Source organism: Hippopotamus amphibius, chromosome 14, assembly GCF_030028045.1.
Source record: "Hippopotamus amphibius kiboko isolate mHipAmp2 chromosome 14, mHipAmp2.hap2, whole genome shotgun sequence".
Classification (NCBI taxonomy): Eukaryota; Metazoa; Chordata; class Mammalia; order Artiodactyla; family Hippopotamidae; genus Hippopotamus; species Hippopotamus amphibius.
In genome coordinates this window covers 64718051-64742913 of record NC_080199.1, presented here as the reverse complement: position 1 = coordinate 64742913, position 24863 = coordinate 64718051, and the positions used below count along the sequence as shown (strand labels likewise).

General features: G+C 42.8%; 2 protein-coding genes across 2 annotated transcripts in view; one reads left to right on the top strand and one right to left on the bottom strand.

Moving 5' to 3' along the window:
* Positions 1–798: 798 nt before the first annotated feature.
* ALG11 (ALG11 alpha-1,2-mannosyltransferase) lies at positions 799–13582 on the bottom strand. The gene is made up of 4 exons (XM_057707773.1): positions 13534–13582; positions 8740–8970; positions 4173–5104; positions 799–1899 (listed from the first exon to the last, which is right to left on the bottom strand). Exons 1-4 carry the CDS (start codon positions 13575–13577, stop codon positions 1628–1630), a joined length of 1479 nt encoding a protein of 492 aa, XP_057563756.1. The 5' UTR covers positions 13578–13582; the 3' UTR covers positions 799–1627.
* Positions 13583–13925: 343 nt separating this feature from the next.
* Positions 13926–24863, top strand: part of ATP7B (ATPase copper transporting beta) — a 68109-nt gene continuing 57171 nt past the window's right edge. Inside the window, exons 1-2 of the mRNA XM_057707696.1 lie at positions 13926–14230; positions 14547–14639. Of these exons, the coding sequence (XP_057563679.1) occupies positions 14598–14639 (42 nt within the window). The 5' untranslated portion in view covers positions 13926–14230; positions 14547–14597. The remainder of the gene's footprint in view (positions 14231–14546; positions 14640–24863) is intronic.

Sequence of the window (24863 nt, the reverse complement as noted above, 5' to 3'; positions counted from 1 at the left end):
AACAGGACAGAAAGCCCAGAGATAAACTATGGTCAACTAATCTATGACAAAGGAGGCAAGGATATACAATGGAGAAAAGGCAGCCTCATCAATAAGTGGTGCTGGGAAAACTGGACAGCTACATGTAAAAGAATGAAATTAGAACACTTCCTAACACCATACACAAAAATAAACTCAAAATGGATTAAAGACCTACATGTAAGGCCAGACACTATAAAACTCCTAAAGGAAAACATAGGAAGAACACTCTTCGACGTAAACAACAGCAAGATCTTTTCTCATCCACCCCCTAAAATAATGGAAATAAAAACAAAAATAAATGGGACCTAATGAAACTTCAAAGCTTCTGCACAGCAAAGGAAACTATAAGCAAGATGAAAAGACAACCCTCAGAATGGGAAAAAATATTTGCAAACAAATCAACAGACAAAGGACTAATCTCCAAATTATATAAACAATTCATCCAGCTCAATATCAAAAAAACAAACCACCCAATCAAAAAATGGGCATAAGACCTAAATAGGCATTCCTCCAAAGAAGACATACGGATGGCCAAGAGGCACATGAAAAGCTGCCCAACATCACTAATTATTAGAGAAATGCAAATCAAAACGACAATGAGGTATCACCTCACACCGGTTAGAATGGGCTTCATCAGAAAATCTACACACAGTAAATGCTGGAGAGGGTGTGGAGAAAAAGGAATGCTCTTACATTGCTGGTGGGAATGTAAATTGATACAGCCACTATGGAAAACAGTATGGAGGTTCCATGGAAAACAGTATGGAGGTTCCTTGCAAAACTAAAAACAGAACTACCATATGACCCAGCAATCCCACTACTGGGCATATACCCAGAGAACACCATCATTCAAAAAGACACATGCACTCCAATGTTCATTGCAGCACTATTTACAATAGCCAGGACATGGAAGCAACCTAAATGTCCATCAACAGATGAATGGATAAAGAAGATGTGGTACATACATACAATGGAATATTACTCAGCTGTAAAAAGCAATAAAACTGGGACATTTCTAGAGACATGGATGGACCTAGAGACTGTCATACAGAGCGAAGTGAGTCAGAAAGAAAAAAAAAATTGTATATTAACACATATATGTGGACTATAGAAAAATAGTACAGATCAACCGGTTTGCAAGGCAGAAATAGAGACCCAGATGTAGAGAACAAACATATGGACACCAAGTGGGGAAAGCGGGGAGGGTTGGGGGAGGATGAATTGGGAGATTGGGATACCAAATTGTACACTCTAAATATATGCAGTTTATTATAAAAAATAAAAAAATAAAAAGTTAAAAAAATAAATAAAAAATAAATAAAATATGGATTATACCAAAATTAAGATCATTTAATTTTTTTCTTTCAGACCCATACTTTTCAGAATTTGAGACCAAACACTAATCTAAAATTTTTATATTTAAACCATATTAGGTTACCTTTTCCATTAGGTAATTTTGCCTTTTTCCATTGAAATAAATACCTTGCTATATACATGCTGCTGAGACTAACTTTATTACAACAGGGAATGAGTTTAGAAAAATATTAACATATGAAGGTATCTATCTATTTTATATAAAATAGCTTTAATTTGTACAGATGTGGCATTACTGAAATAATTTTTCCACAGATGATAGGAATGTCACTTCAAACTCCTGATCAGAGAATCTGCTTACGGATGCGCGAGCACTGTTTCTGATCTGCAGCTTCTTCTCCGCAGACATGGAAAGAATATGGGCCATAGTCTCAGCATAGCCTTCTTCACTGTCAGCCAGAAACCCAGTGCTCTCGCCCTGGTGAGGAACGACAATGTCCAGCTTCGGGCCCCCTGAGTTGTGTGCGAGGACAATCGTGCCAGCTGCCATGCACTCAACAATTCCTGAGAAAGACACAAATTGTGTGGTCTTTTAAGGTTTTGAACGTGCTCAAAAGAACAAGGATGAGCAGAACTCTACAAATTTTGAGACTCGAGCAATTTAGGCAAATGTCTGTGTGTTTACAAATTCGCTCCTTTAATTTCCCTGGTGCAAAAGGAAATAATTTAAAATTTTTTAATTTTCAAAGCTTCACAATAATGCTGCTTTGTTCTTTAAGAATAGTCTAAAAAAATAAATATACTGCAGGTAATAAGACTAGAGAATCTTATTAGCAAGATGGTAGATAATGGATATTAAAAGATAAAAGGGGTAAAAAGGATATCAAAAACAAAATGTTGAGTTCAAATTACAGCATTAGGAATAAAAAAGGAAGAAAGTAAGCCACTTAGTGAGGCATACTAACTAAGGCTGGTGCTATGTTACTGCCTGGATTTCTGGTAAATCTGAGACGACTGTGTGCCCAACAGCAGTGCTGAACTAAATGAAAGTTTTGATTAGTTTCTGCCAAATGATGTAGGTGAGGATATAAATTATTCTAGTCAGACTTTCTTACCCATGTTTCTAGAGAGAACTAAGCCCTTCAGAAAATGATTTAGGTGACTGTTTTCTTATTTCTCCAAAGGATAGTACAGAGCTGATATCATCCTAGATGCACAGGGAGAAGTTAAATCATTACAACTGTTTCTCCAACACTGGTGAAATCTCTACAGGACAGAATTTTCTGCTAATGCTTTAATTTGAACTCTTATTTGAAAAAATGGATTACACCATTAATATTCTACTCAAGGCTGGATACCATTCCTCTGTACTTTCTTAGAAACTTTGACCTAATCATTTTTACCCTCTCCCTACAGAACCTTCCACGTCTTCATCTCTTCTGGCCCCTTCCTATCAGCACTTAAGCTAGTTCAAACCTGTAAAAACAAAGTCCCCGCGAGCATGTATACACACGCACCTCTCTCTCTCCAGGTCACAAGTCATCCCCTGGCCACTGTGTCCTTCCACCTCCCTTTCGCAGATAACTTGGGGCAAGTGTGGTCTGCACTCACCAACTCCACGGGCTCACCTGCACTCAGGGCTCCACTCACTGCATCTTGACCCCCGTGCCCCACCCTCTATCAACACTGCTCTTGCCCAGGTCACCCACCACGTCCTCGTCTTGCCCAGTGTCTGGGCAGTGCTAGAATCTGTTGCCCTCTCCCTTCTTCCCTAAACTCGCTCTTCCTTTGGCTTCCACAACTGCTCTGCCTGGTATTCCTCCTCTTCTTCGCTGGCTGCTCTTCTGCCAACTTCTGACGTCTCACTGTTCTCGGCATTTTCCACTACAGGCCTCCTCTCGCTCTACAGACTCTCTTTAGGCCATCCTGGCCATGGCCATGGCCACATCCACAGGCCTGCGGTAACTCCCTGGACAAGGACAACTCCTTACTCTGTAGTCCCAGGCCAGGTCCCTCTCCTTACTCCAGACTCACATGTACGATGCCTGCTGGACACACTCTCCACATCCCTCAGCCAATTCCCACTCCACACCCCTCAGCCAATTCCCACTCCATGTGCTTGAAACTCAGCTCTCACCTGCCCCTGCTCTTATGTGCCTCTCTGGGTGAAAGCCACCACCATTCACACGGCTGTCCAAACCGAATGCGTGAGGCCATTCCAATAATGGGCATGGAATCAATAAAAGAACCGAAAGAATGACTGTGAGTAGCCCACCTGGAGAAAGGAGTTCTCGGATTCTGGTGCACAACAGAATCACCTGCCGGCTTTACCAAAACACCCCCACCTGGCCCCCTCAGGGATTCTGATCTGGCCCCACAGTGGGATTAGGAGGAGGCCCAGGAACCTGTACCAGCACAGACGGGGTCAGATGTGGAGAGGATATTCAGCAGTGAAGAGCAGGGGCTGTCTGGATTCGAAGCTGGGCTCTGTCTCCTACTGTGTGACTGAACTTGGGCAAGTTCTAAACCTTCTCTGTGTCTGAGTTTATAAAATGGAAATAATCATGATACCTATCAAATAAAGTTCTAGAGAGGATTAAATCAGATAATACTCTTAAGACCTTGAGAGTGACAGCCATACTGTGAGTGGTCAATAAATATTAGCTATTATTATTGACTGTATGTTTTACAGGGTCTCAAACAAGGAAAGCACACTTGGTGGATTCGGGGAAGAGACTGAGGACTTAATGAAAACTTGCAGAGTATTATCATTTTATCAAAACCACCTAAATGTATATCTCCTGGCATGAAACAAGTTGTTTACAGGATAAACTCACCAATCCCAAAATGCTCGTTCCACATGGTGTGCAGACCAATTGTTGCTTCAGACAAGTAATTCTTTAGTTCATCAAATGGAATGTTTATTTTAAATTCCACGTCTTCTTGAACTCCTAGGTCCTCAGAAAGCCTTCTCAGTTGATTTACCCTAAGTTCATCGTCTTGGTTACGACAACCTCCAATGAGGACAAGTTTAAGTGGAGGAAGTGACTCTGCCTCCTTCTTATTCAGCAATTTAGCAAAGGCTCTGATCTGCAAAGGATGATTCTTTTCAGGCCTGAACTGGCCAATCGAAACCAATAAATGTCCCGAGGTTGTCTTCTCCTTGTGTAAGGGAATGTCCAGAAATGTCTGCACATCACAAGGGGGATAAACAACATTAGTGCAATTCCCAACCTTCCACAGTGACAGAATATGGTTTAGTGTCCAAGAAGAATTGACCATGACGACATCACTGCAAGAACCGACAAGCCCATATGTAAAAGCAAATAAATAGTAGTAGATGAGCTTTACTTTGCTGAGAAAAGCATTCCTGGTAACGAAGGCTGCATTGTTAACTCCGACATCCCGGTTCTTCACTACAGAGAGCATGTCAGTGCTGATGGTGGGGTAATGAACATAGCTTCCAACACGGCAACCGCCTAAATACTTAAACAGAGGGAGTGTGAAAGCATAGCCCATCGAATCGATGAAAACATCAGGAACACAATGCATCAGCGCTTCCCAGCCAAGAAGAATGCTTCCCAGACTTTGGCCCAGCAGTGTGAAATGAGGATAGAGCGAATCTTCCACAAGGTAGCGCTTCCTTAAGAAAACAAACTTCACTGGGCGGGTTAATCTGATGTTAAATCTTCTGAAAGCACCTTCCAGTATCTGTTGACTGCTGACATTAGCATCACCAGTATAAACCACGTAAACTGCTTCAGGATACCTAAAACAGAATGTAACCGTGAAGAATTTCATTAGTTTAGGTTAAAATCAAGCAAAACGTTGTAGACAATTATTTTCTCCCAATCATAAAGAAGCTTATTTTTAGACAAAAAAACAAAAACAAAAAACAAAAAAGGTTTTCCACTGTTTTTTAACTGACTCCACTCTTTTCTGGGTCTTCCACTGCCCTACAACTAAAATGTCAGTCCTCTAAAGGAGACTTCTAGTTCTTTGCTATTCCCTCCACTGAGTTTTGCATACAGCAGACATCAACAAAATTGCTGATTTATGTTGAACATGCTGAGATGTTCATTTTTAAGAAATTTTCAAAATTTTGATTTTGACAACTTTCTCAGTATTAAAATGGTAATGAAATATTAAAAAAATATTCATAAACAAGAATTCACTAAAGGTATCTTTAGATAGGATCATAAATGCTAAAGCATTACTCAGTGTTTTTAATCTGAGAAATGCACAAAGGTTTTAAAAGCTGGACCTTGTGCCTGCATCACAATTAGATATAATCATAATGGAAATATGGAAAAGTATACTCTTATGATTTTAACACTTTGGCTTCACTCTGGTTGTGTTTATAATTATTCTCTGAGTCAAATAAAACATTTATTAAGTATCTAGTGTGAGCTACTAGGTTCTGGGGAATAAGGGCTGAGCGAAAGTCTTTATCGTCAAGGAGCTCAGTCCAGTGGAGAAATCAGATATAAAAACAAATAATGTGCTATGTACTGATGACGCGACCAGGATGCTGTGGCATCTAAAGGATAAGCATCTAATCGCTCCTCCCTAGCGCTCCTCCCAGCAACTATGGATAGACTGAGCCTTTTACAAAATTATTTATTTATTTATTTTATTGGCTGTGTTGGGTCTTTTTTTTGCTGTGCGCGGGCTTTCTTTAGTTGTGGTGAGTGGGGGCTACTCTTTGTTGTGGTGTGCAGGCTTCTCATTGCCGTGGCTTCTCTTGTTGCGGAGCACAGGCTCTAGGCGTGTGGGCTTCAGTAGTTGCAGCACATGGGCTCGATAGTTGTGGCTCACAGGCTCTAAAGCGGAGGCTCAATAGTTGTGGCGCAAGGACTTAGTTGCTCCGCAGCATGTGGGATCTTCCTGGAGCAGGGATCGAACCCGTGTCCCCTGCATTGGCAGGCGGATTCTTAACCACTGCACCACCTAGGAAGCCCCTAAGCCTTTTAAAATGTAAAAAGGATTGTCATCTCTGGCAGCTTAAAGACAGCCACAAAATCTTTGACACTGCTCCTGCTGAGAGCTGGGATCTATGTCCCCTCCCCTGGAGTAACAGTGGGCTCTTGACCGCTTTTACCAATGGAATATGGAAAAAGTGACACTGTGCCAGTTTCTGGACCCAGGTTCTAAGAGACTGGCACCTTCTACTTCACTCTAAGGGGAGACAGCTGTCACATAAGAAGTCCTGCTATCCTGAGACCGCCATGTTGTGTGCAAGCCCAAGCTAGTCACACAGAGAGTCTGCCTGCTGACAGAGATGCCTGACCCAGTCACCCCCGCCCAGCACCCAGATCTGCTGAGTGAAGAAGCCTTCTGACGACTTCAGCCCCAGCTGCCATCTAACTGCAAAAGTCTGAGCATGAAGGATTCCAAACAGGGCTTGTCAACTCTCAAACGCTGAGAAATAATAATAAATTCTTGTTTGAAGCCATTCAATTTGGGGGTGGTTTATTAAGCAGTAATAGATAAGTGAAATCTCTCTCTGTTTAAGACCCTCATATGGTTTTCCACAGCACTTGGAATAAAGTCTAAACCCACCCTGTGCACTCAGGCGCTGTGTAACCTGGGCCCTGCCTCCCTCTGCAACCCCCCTTCCACGCTCTCACTTGCTCAGCAGGGTTCATACAAACTGGATTCCTTTCTCTGAACAAGCCAGGCTCCTTCCAGTCTTAGGGGAAGCAGTAGCTGCTCCCTCTGCTTTGAATTCCCTTTTTTCACCTTCACTGTCTTTTCATAAAGTGAGCAGGACAGCATATGGTTTAGAACAGGGGCTCTAGTAACTCAGTTTCCTTGTCTGTCAAGTGAGGATAGCAGTAACCACTTCGTTAGGTTGTAATGGGACTGAGTCAGCTAATACATGTGAAACACTTCAAACCATGCCTGCCATCCAGTAAAAGCTCAGTAAACGTCAGCCACTTTTGTCATTCAGAAAGTAGTGGTATTTCCTCAATTAGAGGAAAACTATTAGAGACTGTACCTAACTTACTCAATCTAAGGGGTGGAGTCACTCTCATATTACCCTATTTGCATTTCTTATATAACACTTCTCACCATTTGATTCTTTTCCTGTTTATTATCTTGTCTCTCTCTCAACTAAAATCTAAGGTCCATAAGAGGGACTTGATTTATCTTGTTCACCATTTAAACTCAACCCCTTAGAACAGTGCTTGATACGTAGTAGGTCCCCCACTCCCCTGCCCCCGCCAATATGGGGAGATGGAATGAAAAGTGTACTGTAGCTTATGCTGAGTCAGAAAAGACTTGTAGGAATTAACTAAGGAGAAAAAGGTCATTTCAGAAAAAAGCAACACTGGATGGAAAGGCAAGAAATCTCGAGAGGGTGCGATGCTCCTAGGTCAGCATGCTGGAGCAAAGTTACGTGTGAGGGGATGGGGCGGGAGGAGAAACAAAACGTGGCAAGAGCAAGATGAAAAAGTGTCCTCTACGTCACACTAATTATTTGGATTCTTTTTTCAAATAAAAGTGAATTAGAGGAGTGATGGGGGTGCTGGGGAGTATAAGTGCAGATCTCATGGAACTTGACCACTGCCCTCAGGAGTAATCTACAGAGGCAAGGCTGATGCACTGTCATGAGAAGAACAGGATGGACTGGAGTAGGGAAGGCTTCAAGGAGGTGGGAATTAAGCTGGAATTTAAGAAAATTCTCTGGATTTAGGCAGTTATGGGAGGTGGCAGGGGATACACAGGGACAGTGGCTAGAAGCCAAGGTGCCCCAAGAATGTAGACACGTAGAGCTAAGGACTCTGAAACTGAGTGAAGGGCATGTGACAGGAAGTAGGGTCACCATGGAAGGATAATCATTTTCTTCATATGATAAAACCTGTATAATGGAACCTGTATCTTGCTGTGCTTTTCTTGTGGGATAGGAGTGGGGAGAAGGAAGCGTAAAACATCAGAAGATGTGTAACATCAAATTCTTTCTAACATGGTAACTTACTTAATGCTATCCAACTGGTAATGATATTAAAATCAGAATCAAATAGATGCTTTCATAGAGATTATTTCCTGTGTGCCGCCACTGACTAAAAGTATTCAGGTTTAAAGTGCTCCACAGTACTTGGTATTTTTCCATTTACTATTCAATCTCCTCCACACACTCTCCCAAGGTGACTAGTTATCCCCACTAAATTATGCCATAAAAGGGCAGATACTTTCCCTTTCTGTTTCTTTATCATATCAAGTAAAATGCAATATGGTCTTGTAAGACAGGTTAGCCTATGACAGCAGTGTTTCCTTACTGAAAAATAGTTTAAAAAAAGAATCCCTGGCTATGACTAGAGAAAGATACATCCTAGGTAATGATTAAAAAAAAAAAATAGTAACAGTATACCAGAGTAGCTAAGAAAGATGCATACCTACTTTTTCTGTAGAGCCCTTAAGGCACACCATAGCACTCTTTCTCCTCCTCCACCAGCATTGCAGTACGGATGGAAAAATGCTATCACCATTTGATTTTTCCCAGGTTTGCTGGCTGACGCCGACTTTTTCTTTCTCTGTAGCAGCAGTCTGATTCCCCAAAGCACAATGAGTAAACACACACATAAAGTTCCACATACAATTAGCCCAGGGAAGAATAATGAGTAAAAAAACCTGAAACGAGAGGGGAAGGGGAGTGAAAATGGATACAATGCCCATTAAAAAAAGAAAGGCTACAAATTAAAATCTACTTTCACATAACTCCTTTATACATTAGCAGCAAAGAAACTTCTTACAGCTTGTGAGTCTAACAAAATACTCAGTTATTAAAATTCTAATGCTACAAAATAATGTCAAAAGCGCAAGTTTCCTTTAATTCCACAGCATGCTGGCAATTCAATGTACTTTTTCTTTTTAATCAGCAGTAAAAATCAATGTTGAGCCACCTTTCTCCTAACTCAGTATATGTGTTAAGGGATTAAATTTAATTATTAACCTAAACAAGATATGATTGGGATGACATCTAACCCTGAAGATAACAATATGTAACCCAAAGAAATATGTCTTCTGAATAGTCAATACTCCTCAGTTAAAAGTTTGGTGAGACATTAATTCATCTTTATTCTATCACTTCACCTCAAACAGAACAATTTTGGGGGGAAGAGGAATGGAACTTAGATTTCTCCAGCTCTACTCTGAGTTCTGCATCTGATCTATTTACATGACCCTGAAACCACTGCCTTCCCTATGGGCCTCTGAATGCGATGCCAAAAATCCACTACTGTTCTACTTCCTGCACGTAGGCAGATTCACTCTCTCAGTCACTGCTGCAAGGATCTCTACTGCTGCCCGGTTGGCTGAGGCTCTGCAGAGGCAAGGATGCAGGCCTGTTCACCACCATATTCCAACTCCTAGCATCATACCTGGCCAAGAAGGCAGACAAAAAGCATTTGTTGACTGAATGCAAAATTTTACTGCATCCTCAGATATCTCTTAAATTATGCTGAATTGTCTTCCCAAGGTATGGTTTTCTCATAGGGTTGGCTAATATAGTTGGTACCTAACAATTTTTTAAATTTAATACCCTGCCTGCGCTTTATAAAGGATTTGAGGGGATTCAATAATGAAGTCAAGACCAGGGAAAGTATGCAGTTAAAAGTATGTTCGGGGTGTGGGGAGGGGAGGAAAGATGGGGGTGGAGGGCACAGAGATGCAGGCTCTAAATCTGTACACAGCAGTGAACAGTAGATGGGGTTTGGGGCTGCTTTGTGACCAAAGCAAATAGGGGGACATTTTGTGGAGTTACATAGTTTTCATTGTTCATAAGTAGAAAGCATACAAATCCTTTAGAGGAATAAATATTTATTGATATTTAGTTGTGAAATAAATTTCTCATGTGGGATTTCCTCTTGTGAACAAGTCTATTACTTGATGATTTGGTCTCTGGACACCTTTATACTCTTAAAAACTGCTGAGGACCCCATACAGTTTTTATTTACATTAGGTTTCTCAACCATGGCACAACTGACATTTTGGACCAGATACTTCTTTGCTGTGTGCGTTATAGGACGTTTAACTGCATCCCTGGTCTTGACGCACTGGATGCCAGGAGTATCCTCCCAACCATGACAATCAAAAATATCTTGAGACATTGCCAAATGTCCTGCAGGGGGCAAAATCACCTCTGATTGAGAACCACTGTTACACTGATTATATCTACCAGTATTTAACATATCAGACATTAAAACTGAGAAATTATAAAAAATTATGACTCCATTAAAAAATAAAACCAATACATAACAAACATATTTTTATTTTTAAAAACTTATATTTTCTAAACCAAAACAAGTAGTTTAGTAAGAAGGGTGTCACTGTTTTACATTTTTACAAATCTCTTTAATGTCTGGCTTAACAGAAGATAATGGCTTCTCATATCTGCTTCAGCATTCAATCTATAATGATATGTTGTTCTGGTTCAAATATATGAAGAAAACCCAGGTTCATTCACATACATAGCAGGAAAAGAGAGGAGTATTTCTTAATGGTCTTTTCAGATGGCTACGAATATTCTTCTGAAATACTATGCCAAATTAGACAAGTGGCAATTTCTTAAGTCAGTTGCAACATGGAATCTGAAATCCTATCAATGCCCTTGCCATGCTCTGTTCCACTGAAATCTATAGGTTTATCTTGCCCTTTGAATAGAACTTTTCCATATATGAGATTTTGTAACATTGTGACTTGATTATTTGGGAAATACTGGTTCATGAGTTATGAAGAGTTTTCAAATGTTGACATAGTTCATTACACAATACCCCGGAATCACATTTGTTAATATTACTACCCATCTCATCAGAAAAATTCTTTTAAGTACTGGAAAATGCTCAAGCTCGGAATGGCAGATACACGTTTCCCAAAATTCTAATTTTCACTTGAAAATTCAAATTTTATCATTAGCAACAAATTCTGTCACTTGTCTTCTTTGGTTTTTGTTTGTTTGTTTGTTTTGGCTCTGAGAGACTTGTGGGATCCCCGAGCCCGTGCCCCCTGCAGTGGAATCGCGAAGTCCTAACCCCTGGACCACCAGGGAATTCCCAGTTACTTGCTTTCTTTGAAATGACAGGGTCCCTTCATTCATTTTCGAGAAAATATCTATGAAATACCCAAGTCAGAAGAACCACAGTTTGTCAGTCATTCTTTCAAATAAAAACTGTGTCCTGTAAAAAAAGCAGTGTCTAATTCAGCTTGCAACGTAGACAATCATACAAGAGGTTTTCCTAAGAGACAACCATTTTATTCTGGTATGGATAACTGCTTTACATGTTCCCCTCATTTTGTCATACAGAATATTAAAAAGATATGTACTTGAGGGTTGAGATTTAACAAAATTAATAATTTTTACTGCTTCATCAACGACATTAAGAAAAACTGGCTTTAGCAAGTGCATGGTGGTGAAAAACACGACTGCTAGCCCAGTTTGATGTCACTGCCTTGATCTGTGCTAAGCAGTGGTTTTGTCCACCATTACTTTTGCACTAGCAGTGCAAATGTCAACAAAATGAAAGAGGCAAACGTTACCGTAACATTATTATAAAAATAATTTTCACCTTGAGGGCCCATTGAAAGGGTCTTGGGGACTTGCAGAGGTCTATGGACGACACTTAAAGAACCACTGCTGTAAAGGATGAACAGAGTTTGACAGAAGTGGTAAGACTGGCCACTTAATGTTTGGAATAGATCAGTTCATAAAAGCAGTATTATCTTGGATTGTTAGCTTTCCCAGGATGAGACAAAAGTCTGTTTAATTTAAAATGTAGCTGACTCACAGAATCCAAAGATTTTTATGGCATTTCCTTGTAATGACTTAAGTGGGAAAATATCAATAAATGTGATAGGATTTTCAAACTAAACCATTCAACTTAAAATCAGAAAAAAAAATCACATTAATGACTAAAGTTGAACCAGTCCTTCGTTTTGAGTCTGTTCGTTTCAAAGATACACATACATGTTCTATAAAGAAATTTATTAAATACCCTACATTACTTGCATGTCAATATTACCCATTTTAGAATTCGTTTAACTATAACTAAAATGAGTGCCATTAAATGTTTATTCATATTTAAACACAAGACTTTAAAAAAATAACACACGACTTTAAAAAGTAATCAATAGGGAGTCATTCCATTCGGCAAACTTTTATTTAGTCATTATTATGTGCAAGCAGGGAGTTAGGGATACTTCAAATGGCAGGGGAAAACATGAAGGCTCTGAAAACAGACTTTCCTGTTCAAATGTTTTAAATAATCATTATAGAATCTGAAGCAGAGGGGACAAAAATGAAGAAGAAATAATACCTGAATTTTGGAGAGGATACCTATACACAGCTATTCAGGATGCTATCGTATTAATGATAAATTTTAAACCTGAACAAAAATACGTAGGTGTTAAAAGAGCTGTGTAGGTAGAATATACTAGGTCTTCTGTTTTATTAGTGTAAGTAAGCACATGCAAAATACAGTAGTATTATAACAACAAATGTGGAAAAAAGGTCTGGGAGTTTTTTCACCAAAATGTTAACAATAGTTATGTCTGGATGGTAGCATTCCTGGAGACTTTTCTTTTCTGCTCATCTATGTCCTAACTTTTCTACAAGAAACAACGTATTACCTATGCAATAAAAACAAAGGTAGAAATATCTTGTACAACTATTCTTACATCAAGCAGAAAAGAAATCAACGGAAAATCAAGACGAGGATTCAACATAAACTTGACATTTAAATGATATGTGTTAACAATGACACCTGGTGAGTGAAAGAGGACAAACTAAGACAAATGCAGGAAGATCCGGTTTCTCCTTCACCAAAATGAGCCTGATACATTGGAAAATGATTCGTGACTCAATCATAAAGGAAAATGAGGAATGAATATGAATAATTTGTGACAGACTAATTTGAGTGAGAACAAGAGAAAGAAAAAGCTAAAGCCAGGAATAAAACTCGAGCCCTCATTCAGCCAGCAGTGGCGCAGAGAAAGAAAACGCGGTAAACGGAGCCTTTAACCCACTCTGCTCGTCTATCTAGAACACCCCAGAGGAAGAGGAAACGCTCCCTGGCCTTGAGAAAATAGCTTAGATTCGTGACAAGAAAAGCCCTCCCCCGCAAACATTAGTTGCATTGGGCGGCCAAGTACCACTGCACTACCGAAAGCGCCTGCGAGCCCACAGTGCCCGCTCCTCACCTCAATAACTCGCACAAGGACCAACCCCTCCCGGCGGCCGCCATTTTCCGCCGACCCCCGAACTCAGGAAGCGCTTCGCTGTTCCTCTTCTCTATTGGCTCCTGAGGAGGCTTCCCCGCCCACACGGGGGCCGATTTTGCATTTCAATTGGTTGCTGGTCGTAGCTTCCCACGGCCTTCCAGCCAATAGAACCTCCCGGGGAGTGGACACGTTTTCGGCGTGGCGTCCTCGGGCCCGGCCCACCGTGGGCAGAGCCGGAGCGGGGAGCTGGCCATGGGGTGGGCGTGGCCTGTGATGGACAGCCGGCGCTCCCGCCCTCGGCCCCCTCCCCCACTGAAGCCCCCGGTCCGGCGCCCGCGCCCCCGCCCCCAGCCTACAGCCCCGCCGCCGGTCGGAGACCAATGGGAGGCTCTTGCGCGTCTCCGATCGATTTTCCAGGTGCGGAGTTCACTCCCGCAGCGGCTGCGGCAGCTCGGACCCGCGGCGCCCTGGAGCCAGGCGCGGAGCCCGGGAGGGAGCTGTACGGAGGGGACCCGACGCCGGCCCGGGCCCGCCACACCGCACCTTCCCAGCCGGCAGTGGGCGACCCTTGGGATCGGCGTCTCCCGCCCGGGTCTGCGCGGCTCGCCCTCCCTCCTCTTCTCTCCGGCACGCGCGAGAGGCTGAAGACCGAGGTCGGGGCGCACCGGCCCGAGAGGTAGCGGAGACCCGGGAAGGGGGACGGGCCCGCCTGGGTTTCAGCTCGGGCACCGGCAGGCCTGTCTCCGGGTGTGGGAGAGGGTCCCCGGCCCAGCCTCCCTTCTGGGGCTCGTCCCCGCGCCCTCCCCTCCCCCCCAGGGCCAGGGGCGCAGTGGCGCGCAAGTTTGAATTAGCCGGTGGGGGTGAGGGCTGCCGATTCCTCGTCTGAAATGCAGGTGCCGGTTCGGCTTGGAGCGGAACCACGAAGGTGCCATCCACGGCGCGCCTCCTCTGCGCCCTGGGTTTTAACGCCGCGCCTCTCCTCCGCTCACCAGGTGGCCTCGGGCTCTGGGCTGCAGCACAGAAGAAATTAGTTCCTCCGGGAGATGAAGCCTGAGCAGGAGAAACAGATTTCAGATCGTGAAAAGGTCAGTCGGAGAGGGAGTTTCCTTCCCGGGCGCTGTGCGCGCCCACCTGCCTGGAGGACCTTCCTCGCCCACCCGAGGTCCTCACTCTGCTGTTGGGTGTGCGCGGGGGACACCCGGCGCGTGGTTTGTTAGAACACCCTTTCGGAAGGGCATGCTTTTAACTGGTTTTCAGGAACAGTTGAAAACGCACCACTTTTCCGTTCGTCTGCTGTTGAGGAGTTTGATGCTGGAGAGGTGAAGTGAGAGTTGAGCTGCTTGTGTAAGACCCCTAATTGCTCGATATGATTAAATTAGCTACCTTGAAAAGTTATTCAAGAGTTGGTGCATAGACCCGGTTATGGTCTATCCATGTCCTGCGACGATGTTTTTGTTGTTGTTATTTCTGTTTTTGAAGAACTCTCTGGAGTTTATTTAAATTATGCATAATTAGAGCGGTCTCTTAAAATGCAAAGAGTACAGAAGTATTTAGATACGTTTTCCAGTCCTTTTCTGTCCATGTACCTAGGTCTTCATTCGTTTAGCAAGTATTTATTGAAAACATTTTTCAGGCACAGTTTCGAAAAGGTGAAAATATAGTGGTGTTAACGCGTCTATTATGTTCATGCATCTCTATATATCCGGAGAAATCTTTAGGTTCTTGTGTGTGTGTGGTTTTAGAATATTTGTTTTACTTAAATGAAATCATGTAGTTTTTTTTTTTTTTCCAATTGAGCAATATATTTTGGAGATTGTTTCATGTTGGTACATAAGTATCTGTTACTTAGTTTCACCTCTGCGCAATACGGATGGGCCATAGTGTAGTTATTCTGTGGACATTCTGGTTGCTTCTGTTTTTTCACCCGACATAACCATGCTGTAGTAGACATCCTTGTACGTGATTTTTCATGCTGACCTCTGGGTATTTCTCTAGCATAGACACTTAGGCTAGGACTGCTGGTCTGAAGAGTAGGCTATGCCTTTTCTACAGACTTCTGAAATTAATTCGACATTATTGCACACCCTTTTGGAGTGAAATTCTACTAGGCTCTGGTGGTGTAGAAATGAAAGATAAATGGATTAATGGTTGGACAGAGAGAGGCTGGTCAATAGATGATTCTTAGCTGGGATGACTCTGCATTTAACGGAGGAGCTGGGAGAGCACCTGTGGGGGAGGGGCAGCTTGTGTGGAGAAGGGGACTCTTACAACCCCCTGCTCTGCCCGGCAGAAAAATCCTTATCTGTCCAGATCAAGCTCAAGACCTGCCTCTTCGTGAAACTCTTTGTAACTGCCTCTGCTCCTGCCGAGCCTCACCCTCTTCTGCATTCCTTTGATAATGGTATTAGCCAATACTATTGAGCTTACTATGTGCTGGGCACTGTAAGCATTTTATATCCTTCTATATAGGCACTCTCATTTAATCCTTACAAAACTTTTTGATGTAGGTATTTTCTTGTCATCACCATTTATTCAGTGATTTTTTTAGTACAGGCATACCTTGAAGGTATTGTGGGTTCAGTTCCAGACCACCACAGTAAAGAAAACAGGCATTTTTTGGTTTCCCAGTGCATATAAAAGTTATGTTTACACTATACTGTAGTCTGTAAAGTGTTACATGTTATGTCTAAAAAAAAAAGTATGTATCTTAATTTAAAAATAACTTTATTGCTAAAAAAATGCTAACCATCAGCTGCGTCTTCAGTGAGTTGTAATCTTTTTGCCAGTGGAGGGTCTTGCCACTGCCAACTAAAAATTGTCACTCGCCATGTGGGTCTATAAGAATGAAGTCACTAGGGACTTCCCTGTGGCACAGTAGTTAAGAATCTGCCTGCCAATGCAGGGGACTCGGGTTCAATTCCTGGTCCGGGAAGATCCCACATGCCGCAGAGCAGCTAAGCCCGTGCGCCACAACTACTGAGCCTGCGGTCAATAGCCCTCGAGCCACAACTGCTGAGGCCTGCGTGCTGTGAACCGGTGCTCTGCAACAAGAGAAACCACTGCAGTGAGAAGCCCATGCACTGCAAAGAAGAGTAGCCCCTGCTCGCTGCAACTAAAACAAAAAAGAATGAAGTCACTGGCCACTGCACTTGCTGACCTTCAGCACAGCCTGAAAGGAGTTCAGGGGGGAGATCAGGAATGAGGCCCTCTGTGCTCTGGAAAAACTGGCAGAGCAGGCCTTCACATAGCTTGATATTTTCAGGAGGTTTTGTGAGCCCAATTTCTTGTATCTTCTCAGATCTAGAAAAGCACTGAAAGCATTAATGGAGACCTCTGCTCCTCATGACTGGCAGCAACCTTCTGCCAAAATGCGTGTCTGACTGCATGTACCCTCCTTCACTAAAATCACATATATACTGACTCCCCCTCCCCCGGCCTCTTCAGAGCAGTTCCTCAGGGCTATCTCATTAGGCCCAAATGACACAACTCACAACCCTCACACTGTGCATTTTTTTCCTCATTACTTCAGTGTTGATGGATGCTGACTGATCAGGGTGGTGGTTGCTGAAGGTGGAGGTGGCTGTGGCAATTTCTTAAAATAAGACAGCAGTGAAGTGTGCCACATCAGACTCTTCCTTTCATGAATGCTTTCTCTGTAGCATGCAGTGCTATTTGGTAGCATTTTACCCGCAGTAGAACTTCAAAATTGGAGTCAGTCCTCTCAAACCCTGCCACTGCTTTATCAACTAGTTTGATAAAGTTTATGTAATATTCTAAATCCTTTTTTGTCACTTCAGCAATCTACAGCATCTTCACCAGGAGTAGATTCCATCTGTGAGCAAACCACTGTCTTTGCTCACCTGTGAGAAGTGACTCCTCATCTGTTGTCAAGTTTTATCATGAGTCTGCAGCAATTCCGCCATTTCTTCAGGCTCTACTTCTAGTTCTCTTACTTTTCCGCCACATCTGCAGTTACTTCCGCCATTGAAGTCTTGAACCCCTCACAGTCATCCAGGAGGGTTGGATTCAATTTCTTCCAAACTCCTGTTAATGTTGGTATGTTGACCTATTCCCGTGAATCATGAATATTCTTAATAGCCTCTAGAATCATGACTCCTTTCCAAGAGGTTTTCAATTGATTTTGCCCAGATCCATCAGAGGAGTCGCTATCTATAGCTTTACAAAATGTATTTCTTCAATAATAAGACCTCAAAGTCGAAATGCCTCTTTGATCCATGGACTGCAGAATGGTTGTTTTGTTAGCAGATGTGAAAACAACATGAATCTCCTTGTACATGTCCATCAGAGCTCTTGGATGACCAGGTACATTGTCAATGAACAGTAATATTTTGAAAGGAATCTTTTTTTCTGAGCAGTATGTCTCAAGGGTGGGCTTAAAATATTCAGTAAACCATGTTATAAACAGATGTGCTATCATCTAGGCCTTGTTTCATTTGTAGAGCACACATAGATTTAGCATAATTCTTTTTTTTTATTTTTATTGGAGTATAATTGCTTTACAGTGTTGTGTTAGTTTCTGCTGTACAACAAAGTGAATCAGCTATATGTATACATATATCCCCTCCCTATTGGGCCTCCCTCCCACCATCCCTATCCCACCCTTCTAGGTCACAAAGCATCGAGCTGATCTCCCAGTGCTCTGCAGCAGCTTCCCACTAGCCATCTATTTTACATTCGGTAGTGTATATATGTAAGGTGCTACTCTCTCACTTCGTCCCAGTCTCCCCATCCCTGCCCCCAAGTCTGTTCTCTACATCTGCGTCTCTATTCCTACTCTGCCGCTAGGTTCATCAGTACCATTTTTCTAGATTCCATATACATGAGTTAGTATACGGTATTTGTTTTACTCTTTCTGACTTACTTCACTCTGTATGGCAGACTCTAGGTCCATCCACCTCAGTACAGATAGCTGAATTTCGTTCCTTTTAATGGCTGAGTAATATTCCATTGTATATATGTGCCACATCTTCTTTATCCATTCATCTGTCAATGGACATTTAGGTTGTTTCCATGTTCTGGCTATTGTAAATAGTGCTGCAGTGAACATTGTGGTACATGTATCTTTTTGAATTATGGTTGGTAGTTCTGTTTTCAGTTTTTTAAGGGCCCTCCATGCTGTTCTCCACAGTGGCCGTATGAGTTTAACATTCCCACCAACCTATTGTTGTTAAAGGCCCTAGGATTTTTAGAATGGTAAATAAGCATTGGCTTCAACTTAAAATCACCAGCTGCGTTAGCCTCTAACAAGAGAGTCAGCCGGTCCTTTGAAGTTTTGAGGCCAGGCATTGACTTCTTTCTGTTTATGAAAGTCCTAGATGTCATATTCCAGTAGAAGGCTGTTTCATCTACATTGAAACTCTGTGGTTTAGTGGAGTCACCATCATTCATTACCTTAGCTAAATCTTTTTTCTTTTTTTAATTTATTTATGTATTTTATTTATTTATTGGCTGTGTTGGGTCTTCATTGCTGCACACGGGCTTTGTCTAGTTGTGGTGAGCAGGGGCTCCTCTTTTGTTGCGATGCGCGGACTCCTCATTACCATGGCTTCTCTTGTTGCAGAGCACGGGCTCTAGGCGCGTGGGCTTCAGTAGTTGCGGCATATCGGCCTAATAGTTGTGGCTCACGGGCTCTAAAGCGCAGGCTCAATAGTTGTGGCACATGGGTTTAGTTGCTTTGCGGCATATGGGATCTTCCTGGAGCAGGGATTGAACCCGTGTCCCCTGCATTGGCAGGTGGATTCTTAACCACTGCGCCACCAGGGAAGCCCACCTTAGCTAAATCTTGTGGACAGCTTGCTGCAGCTTCTACATCAGCACTTGCTGCTTTACCTTGTGCTGTCATGTTATGGAGATGGCTTCTTTCATTAAACTTCATGAGCCAGCCTCTGCTAGCTTCAAACTTTTCTTCTGCAGCTTCCTCACCTCTCTCAGGCTTCATAGAATTTTAGAAAGTTAGGCCCTTGCTCTGCAACTGCTGGCTGGTGGAGCAGTCAGAACATACACATTTTATTGATTAAGTTCATCATTTTATATGGGGCGGTTTGTGGTACCCCCAAATTAATTATAAGAGTAACATCAAAGATCACTGATCACAGATCTCCATCACAAATATAATAATAAGAAGAAAGTTTGAAATAGTGTAAGAATTACTAAAATGAGGTACAGAGACACAAAGTCAGCAGATGCTGTTGAAATAATGATGCTGATAGACTTGCTGGATGCAGGGTTGCCACAAACCTTTGATTTATAAAAAAAAAAAAAAGCCACAATATCTGTGAAGCACAATAAACCGAGGTATACCTGTATCTACTATGTGCCAGGCATTCTAGGCACTGGGGATCCAGCTGAGACCAAGACTCTGCTTTCGAGGAATTCGTATCCCAGTAGGAGATAAGGAACAAAAAAAAAGAGTAAACAAATAGTGTTATTTCTGGCTGTGAAGTGCATGAATCAGGGTAGGGGCATTAGGATGACATGGGAGAGGAGATACTCTTTGAAGCAGATGGTCAAGGAATTCTTCTCGGAGGAGGTGGCTTTTGTGTGGAGACCTGAATGATTCAGATTTGGGAAGAAGTGTTCTAGGTTGAGAAACCAGAGGGTGTCAAGCTCCTAAGTCAGGAGTGCCCTGAATGTTTGAAGAGCAGGCAGAAAGCCAGAGTGGTTGGAGCAGTGCATGAACATTGTGGAGCACCTTCTGTTTGCCTAGTGGTGGGCCAAGCAGAGGGATGCAGAGATGAACAGAGGTCAGCCCCGTGCTCTTGGAGCCGAAAGTCATAGGTGCTAGAGCAGAGGTGTCCTCACAGTGCAGCACACAGATGTGGGAGGGAGGGAGGAGAGGGAGGGATGCAGTAAGAACTTCAGAGGAGGTGGTAGGGGAGTGAAGTCTTGGAGGAGGAGTGGGCGTTGGCTGGACACACAGTAGAATGGAAGGAAGGATGTTGCCGGCAGAGAGCAGCATGTGCAAAGGTCCAAGGATGGGACTGGAGAGATGCATTTGGGAGGCTGGGAGTGGCTTGAAAAGTGATTAGGGAAGGCCCTGGGTTTCAGGTCAGGAGTTTGGACTTTATACCTGAGAGTGGAGAGTTTGAGCATGGGACGACAGTCTTGAGACACTCCTCAAGGGAGTGGAGCTGCCGCAGACCTGCTAGAAGTCTTGGACAATAACCAACCCCATCCAGACCACACATGGCTGAAGAGCCTAAAAAGAAACTGGGAGTCAGCTGTTTTGCCCCATTCCCTGTGGAGTCTACACTCCTGAGTGTCCTAATGTCAGAGGGCCGTGGTGGTCCTGACAGCAGCAACAGAAAGCAGAGTTGGATCTGAAGTAACTGGGTAATAAACTGGGGGGTGCATGCACTGGCTTTTTAAATGCGTTTTTATCTGACATACATTTTCTCCATTGCAGCCGTGGGGATGGGCCAATGACATGAGTACTGTTCACTGATACTATAGCATAGATCACAAGGACATATCGGAGTTCAGGTGTGTGCAATATTATATTTATCTCTAGGATTGGAATCATTGCCAAGTGAAATTCTGGAATGTTTGTGACTTTTTTAAAACTAGGTTAAAGAAGAAAATCTGAGCAGATCAAAGGTTGATGAGATAAAGTAGAGGGCAAAGCAGAGAGTGATTTTTTATTGTGATGTAACCAACACTGCAAATAAGACTTTTGAAACACCAGTAATTGTGAAACCTCTGGTCTTAGAATGTAGCAGTTTTGTTGAAGCCCCAATTCCTCCCGAAACTAAAAGTCACTCTGCATTGGGCATTAAAAGCATTTTAAATTCTTTAGGAAATTATTATTATAAAAGTAATTTAACTCCATAACAAAAATTTGGAAAGTAAAGACCAAAAGGGAAAATTTTGCTTTTATTCCTGTTACTCTTAGGATTGTTAAAAAGCAAAATTCAACCAAGTAAAGATCAAATTGGCTTTATTTAATTATTCATGAACCAGGCATTCTTCTATCTTAATAGAAAGAAAGGGGCTCCAAGGAACTGTAGCAAATGGAAGACTTACAGGTAGAGTGAGGCGCCCTAGGAAGTTCTTCTAGCAAAGAGTGGATTGTTTCAGGTAGGGTCAACTTCCTATTGGGGAAAGCAGGGGTCTGTCAGGCAGATTACCCCACTAGTGCTGACAAGGTAGTTGCAAACTGTCTGGTTGAAGGTCATGACATTCCTGGGAGAGGCTGAAGTTGCAGTTAGGTTATGTATTAAGTCTTGGTTTGCTGATGTGGGGCTGAGCACAAGTGACTCCATTTGGGACCTGTTGTCTCTTTTTTAACAGGATGACTGTTGTTAGCATGTTTATAAACTTGCTTTACTGTTTGCTTTTGCTGTACTAGTTTTTAGTTTTTATAAATAAAACATATATTCTTCAACTCAAAGATAACCAGTATTAAAATCTTTGGCATATTTCATTCCAGTCTCTCATCTACACTTTTTTCCCTCTTTTTCTAATCCCAGTGGTGCTAACATTATAGATGTACTTTTTTTTTTAATTTTATTTATTTTTATTGGCTGCATTAAGTCTTTGTTGCTGCACATGGGCTGTCTCTAGTTGTGGTGAGTCGGGGCTACTCTTCATTGCAGCACGCGGGCTTCTCATTGCAGTGTCTCCTCTTATTGTGGAGCACAGGCTCTTAGACACTCGAACTTGAGTAGTTGCACCATGTGGGCTCAGTAGTTGTGGCACTCTGGCCCTAGAGTGCACAGGCTTCAGTAGTTGTGGTGCGTGGGCTAAATAATTGTGGTGCATGGGCTTAGTCGCTCTGTGGCATGTGGGATCTTCCCAGATCGGGGATCAAACCCATGTCTCCTGCATTGGCAGGCAGATTCTTAACCACTGTGCCACCAGGGAAGTCCCTATGGATGTACTTTTTAAAAACAGTTTTAAAAGCTGTCCATCAATGGGTCTGTTGTTGTTGTTATTGAGTCTGTGGCCTCTCTTTCTCTGTCCTGACAGACTCTTGGTTTACAGCCTGAAGTATTCTTTCACCAGCACTCTGGACTTCCTTGTCCCTCCATCCTTTTGCCCCAGCATCAGTGTACAAACGGCCCTCTCTGTTCCTACACCTGAGCAACAGAATTGCCACGGAAATTCAAGCAACCACATGGTCGGTGCAGCTGGCAATTTGTTTCTAATCTTGATTGTACATGCAAATGCCTTTGTCTTGTTATTAGTCAACCTCTGAGTCACTCTTTGAAGCCTTCACCACCTGCAGCGAGCCCTCTGCTCAGTCTCTGCCTTCCCTTATCCTCAACAAATGACCTCACTTCTTACCTCGAGAACATTGACACCATGGCGTGTGATTTTCTTCAACTTCTTGCCTGTCCCTACGCATCTTCTTCCCAAATTTTGTTTTGATCTACAGTCCATTTTCACTTGCTCATCTTTAGTCTCAGGAGGCCTGCCTTCCTTTCAAGGTCCTCTCCTCTCCTGGTGTCCTTGACCCCCGCCCCTTCCTCTCTGCCTGTTCTGGAGCCTTTACTGGTCTGAGCAGGTCTCATTTTGTCTTTTCTTTGCCTCTTGCCTTTCCTTCTCTCTGCAGAGTTCTCTCCTCGGCTTATAAAGCCATCCACCTGCCTTCATTCCGAAGCCTTTCCTTACCTTGTGTCTCCTACTGGCTGTTGTACTACTTCTCCCTCCCCTTCCTCCTCAGTCTTTTAGGAAGAATCACCTGCACTTGCTTGTTTCCACACCTTCACTCATTCTAACATTTTCCCTTCATTATTTTACTAGTTTATTGAATATAAGAGAAATCGATATATAAACATACACATATATAGTTATAAAGCATAGTAAGATAGAGCACACCTGTGAACCCACCATCTGACCCAAGAACGAGAGTGTTATCAATGCCGTGGCTTCTACCCAGCTGTTCCCTCCTGTTTTGCCAAGAGCCTTACTTTCAGTTTCAAGGTTCATAGGATTCACTGGCAAAATAACCACTCTACACTCAGTTAAGCAAGAATTTAGAGAGAATTTATTAAATTAACAAAGATCACAGTATACTAATTAAGAGAGTAATTGGCTAAGAAAGAATAGTAAAGACAGAGGCTCATACATCACGAAATTGGGGAAGCACTTCCATCCAGATCCAAGTAGCAGCTACCTGGAGTCCCAGTGTCACAGCGTAAGAACAAGCAACATGGCAAGAAATAAAAGTAGATACATCACCAAACTGGGGAAACACCTACATCCAGATCCAAGCAGCACTGGGAAGTCCCTGGAACAGCAGTCTGGAGCCCCAGTTGGGAAGGGTTCTGGGCAATGCGTCCACTCCAGAGATGAGACTTCAGATTGGAGTTCTGGGGGCTCCTGCTTATCATTCCAGGCCGCAAACGGCGTCTAAAACTGCAGTTTGGGATTTACTTTAGCAATGTTGTTGGTTTTATCATGTGAGTCACAAGATTCTCCAGATCCCGGCCAAGTCCCCAGGGCTCAAGAAATTCTAAGACCCACTCCCTTTCTTATCATAAAGTGCCATTTGACTTGCTAGCAGCAATTGTGAGGTGTGTAAGCAAGCATGCGGTCCGGCCAAGGACACAGGTCGGTCAGAGCCCTGTTTCTGTTTCTGAGGCCTGAACACGACTGTGTTACTGACTTCCCCAACACTTCCTCATCTTCTTGTGTGACCTGTGGATATACCCATTGTAGAGTAACCACCACCCTCAGTTCGTGTTTGTCGTAACCCAGCTGTGTGTGTGTGTGTGTGTGTGTGTGTGTGTGTGGTCTTATCACACACATATGAATGCCTGAACAATACGTTATTTAGTCTTGCTTGTTTCTGAGCTTTGTGAAAATGATATTATAGTGTGTTTAGTCTTCTGGAACTAGCTTTTTTCTCTAGAACATTATGTTTCTAAGACCCGTTTCTGTGCAGTGTGTTGTAGTGGGGATGCAGCCCAGATTATCCATTCTCCTTGAAGGATGTGGGGTGCTTTGTAGGTTTTTGCAGTCTGTCCACTTCTATCGCCTCATCACTCTCCTGAAACCTTTTCTTTTTAGGCCTCCATGAATGCCAAAATCGTATCCTCTCTAATTCTTATGTTAATGGCCTCTCTACTACATTTTTTTAAAAAAGCAGTTATCATCACAGACAATTTGAGGACATTTTCATCACCCGAGAAAGAAACCCTGTACCCTTTAGTTATCACCCTCATCTCCCCATGACCTCCACGCCTAAGCAACCGCTGCTCTACTTTCTGTCTCTATAGATTTGCCTGTTGCAGACATTTTGTGTAGATGGAATCTTTGTCTTCTTCCTGATCTTAGGGGGAAAG

Excerpts from the sequence above, each read along its gene's own strand:
- ALG11 (XM_057707773.1), bottom strand. The coding sequence starts at position 13,577 with ATGGCGGCCGCCGGGAGGGGTTGGTCCTTGTGCGAGTTATTGAG. Across the intron at positions 5,105-8,739 it reads TTAAGGGCTCTACAGAAAAA|GTATCCTGAAGCAGTTTACG; the intron begins GTAGGTATGCAT and ends ATTCTGTTTTAG. Across the intron at positions 1,900-4,172 it reads GAACGAGCATTTTGGGATTG|GAATTGTTGAGTGCATGGCA; the intron begins GTGAGTTTATCC and ends TGTCTTTCTCAG.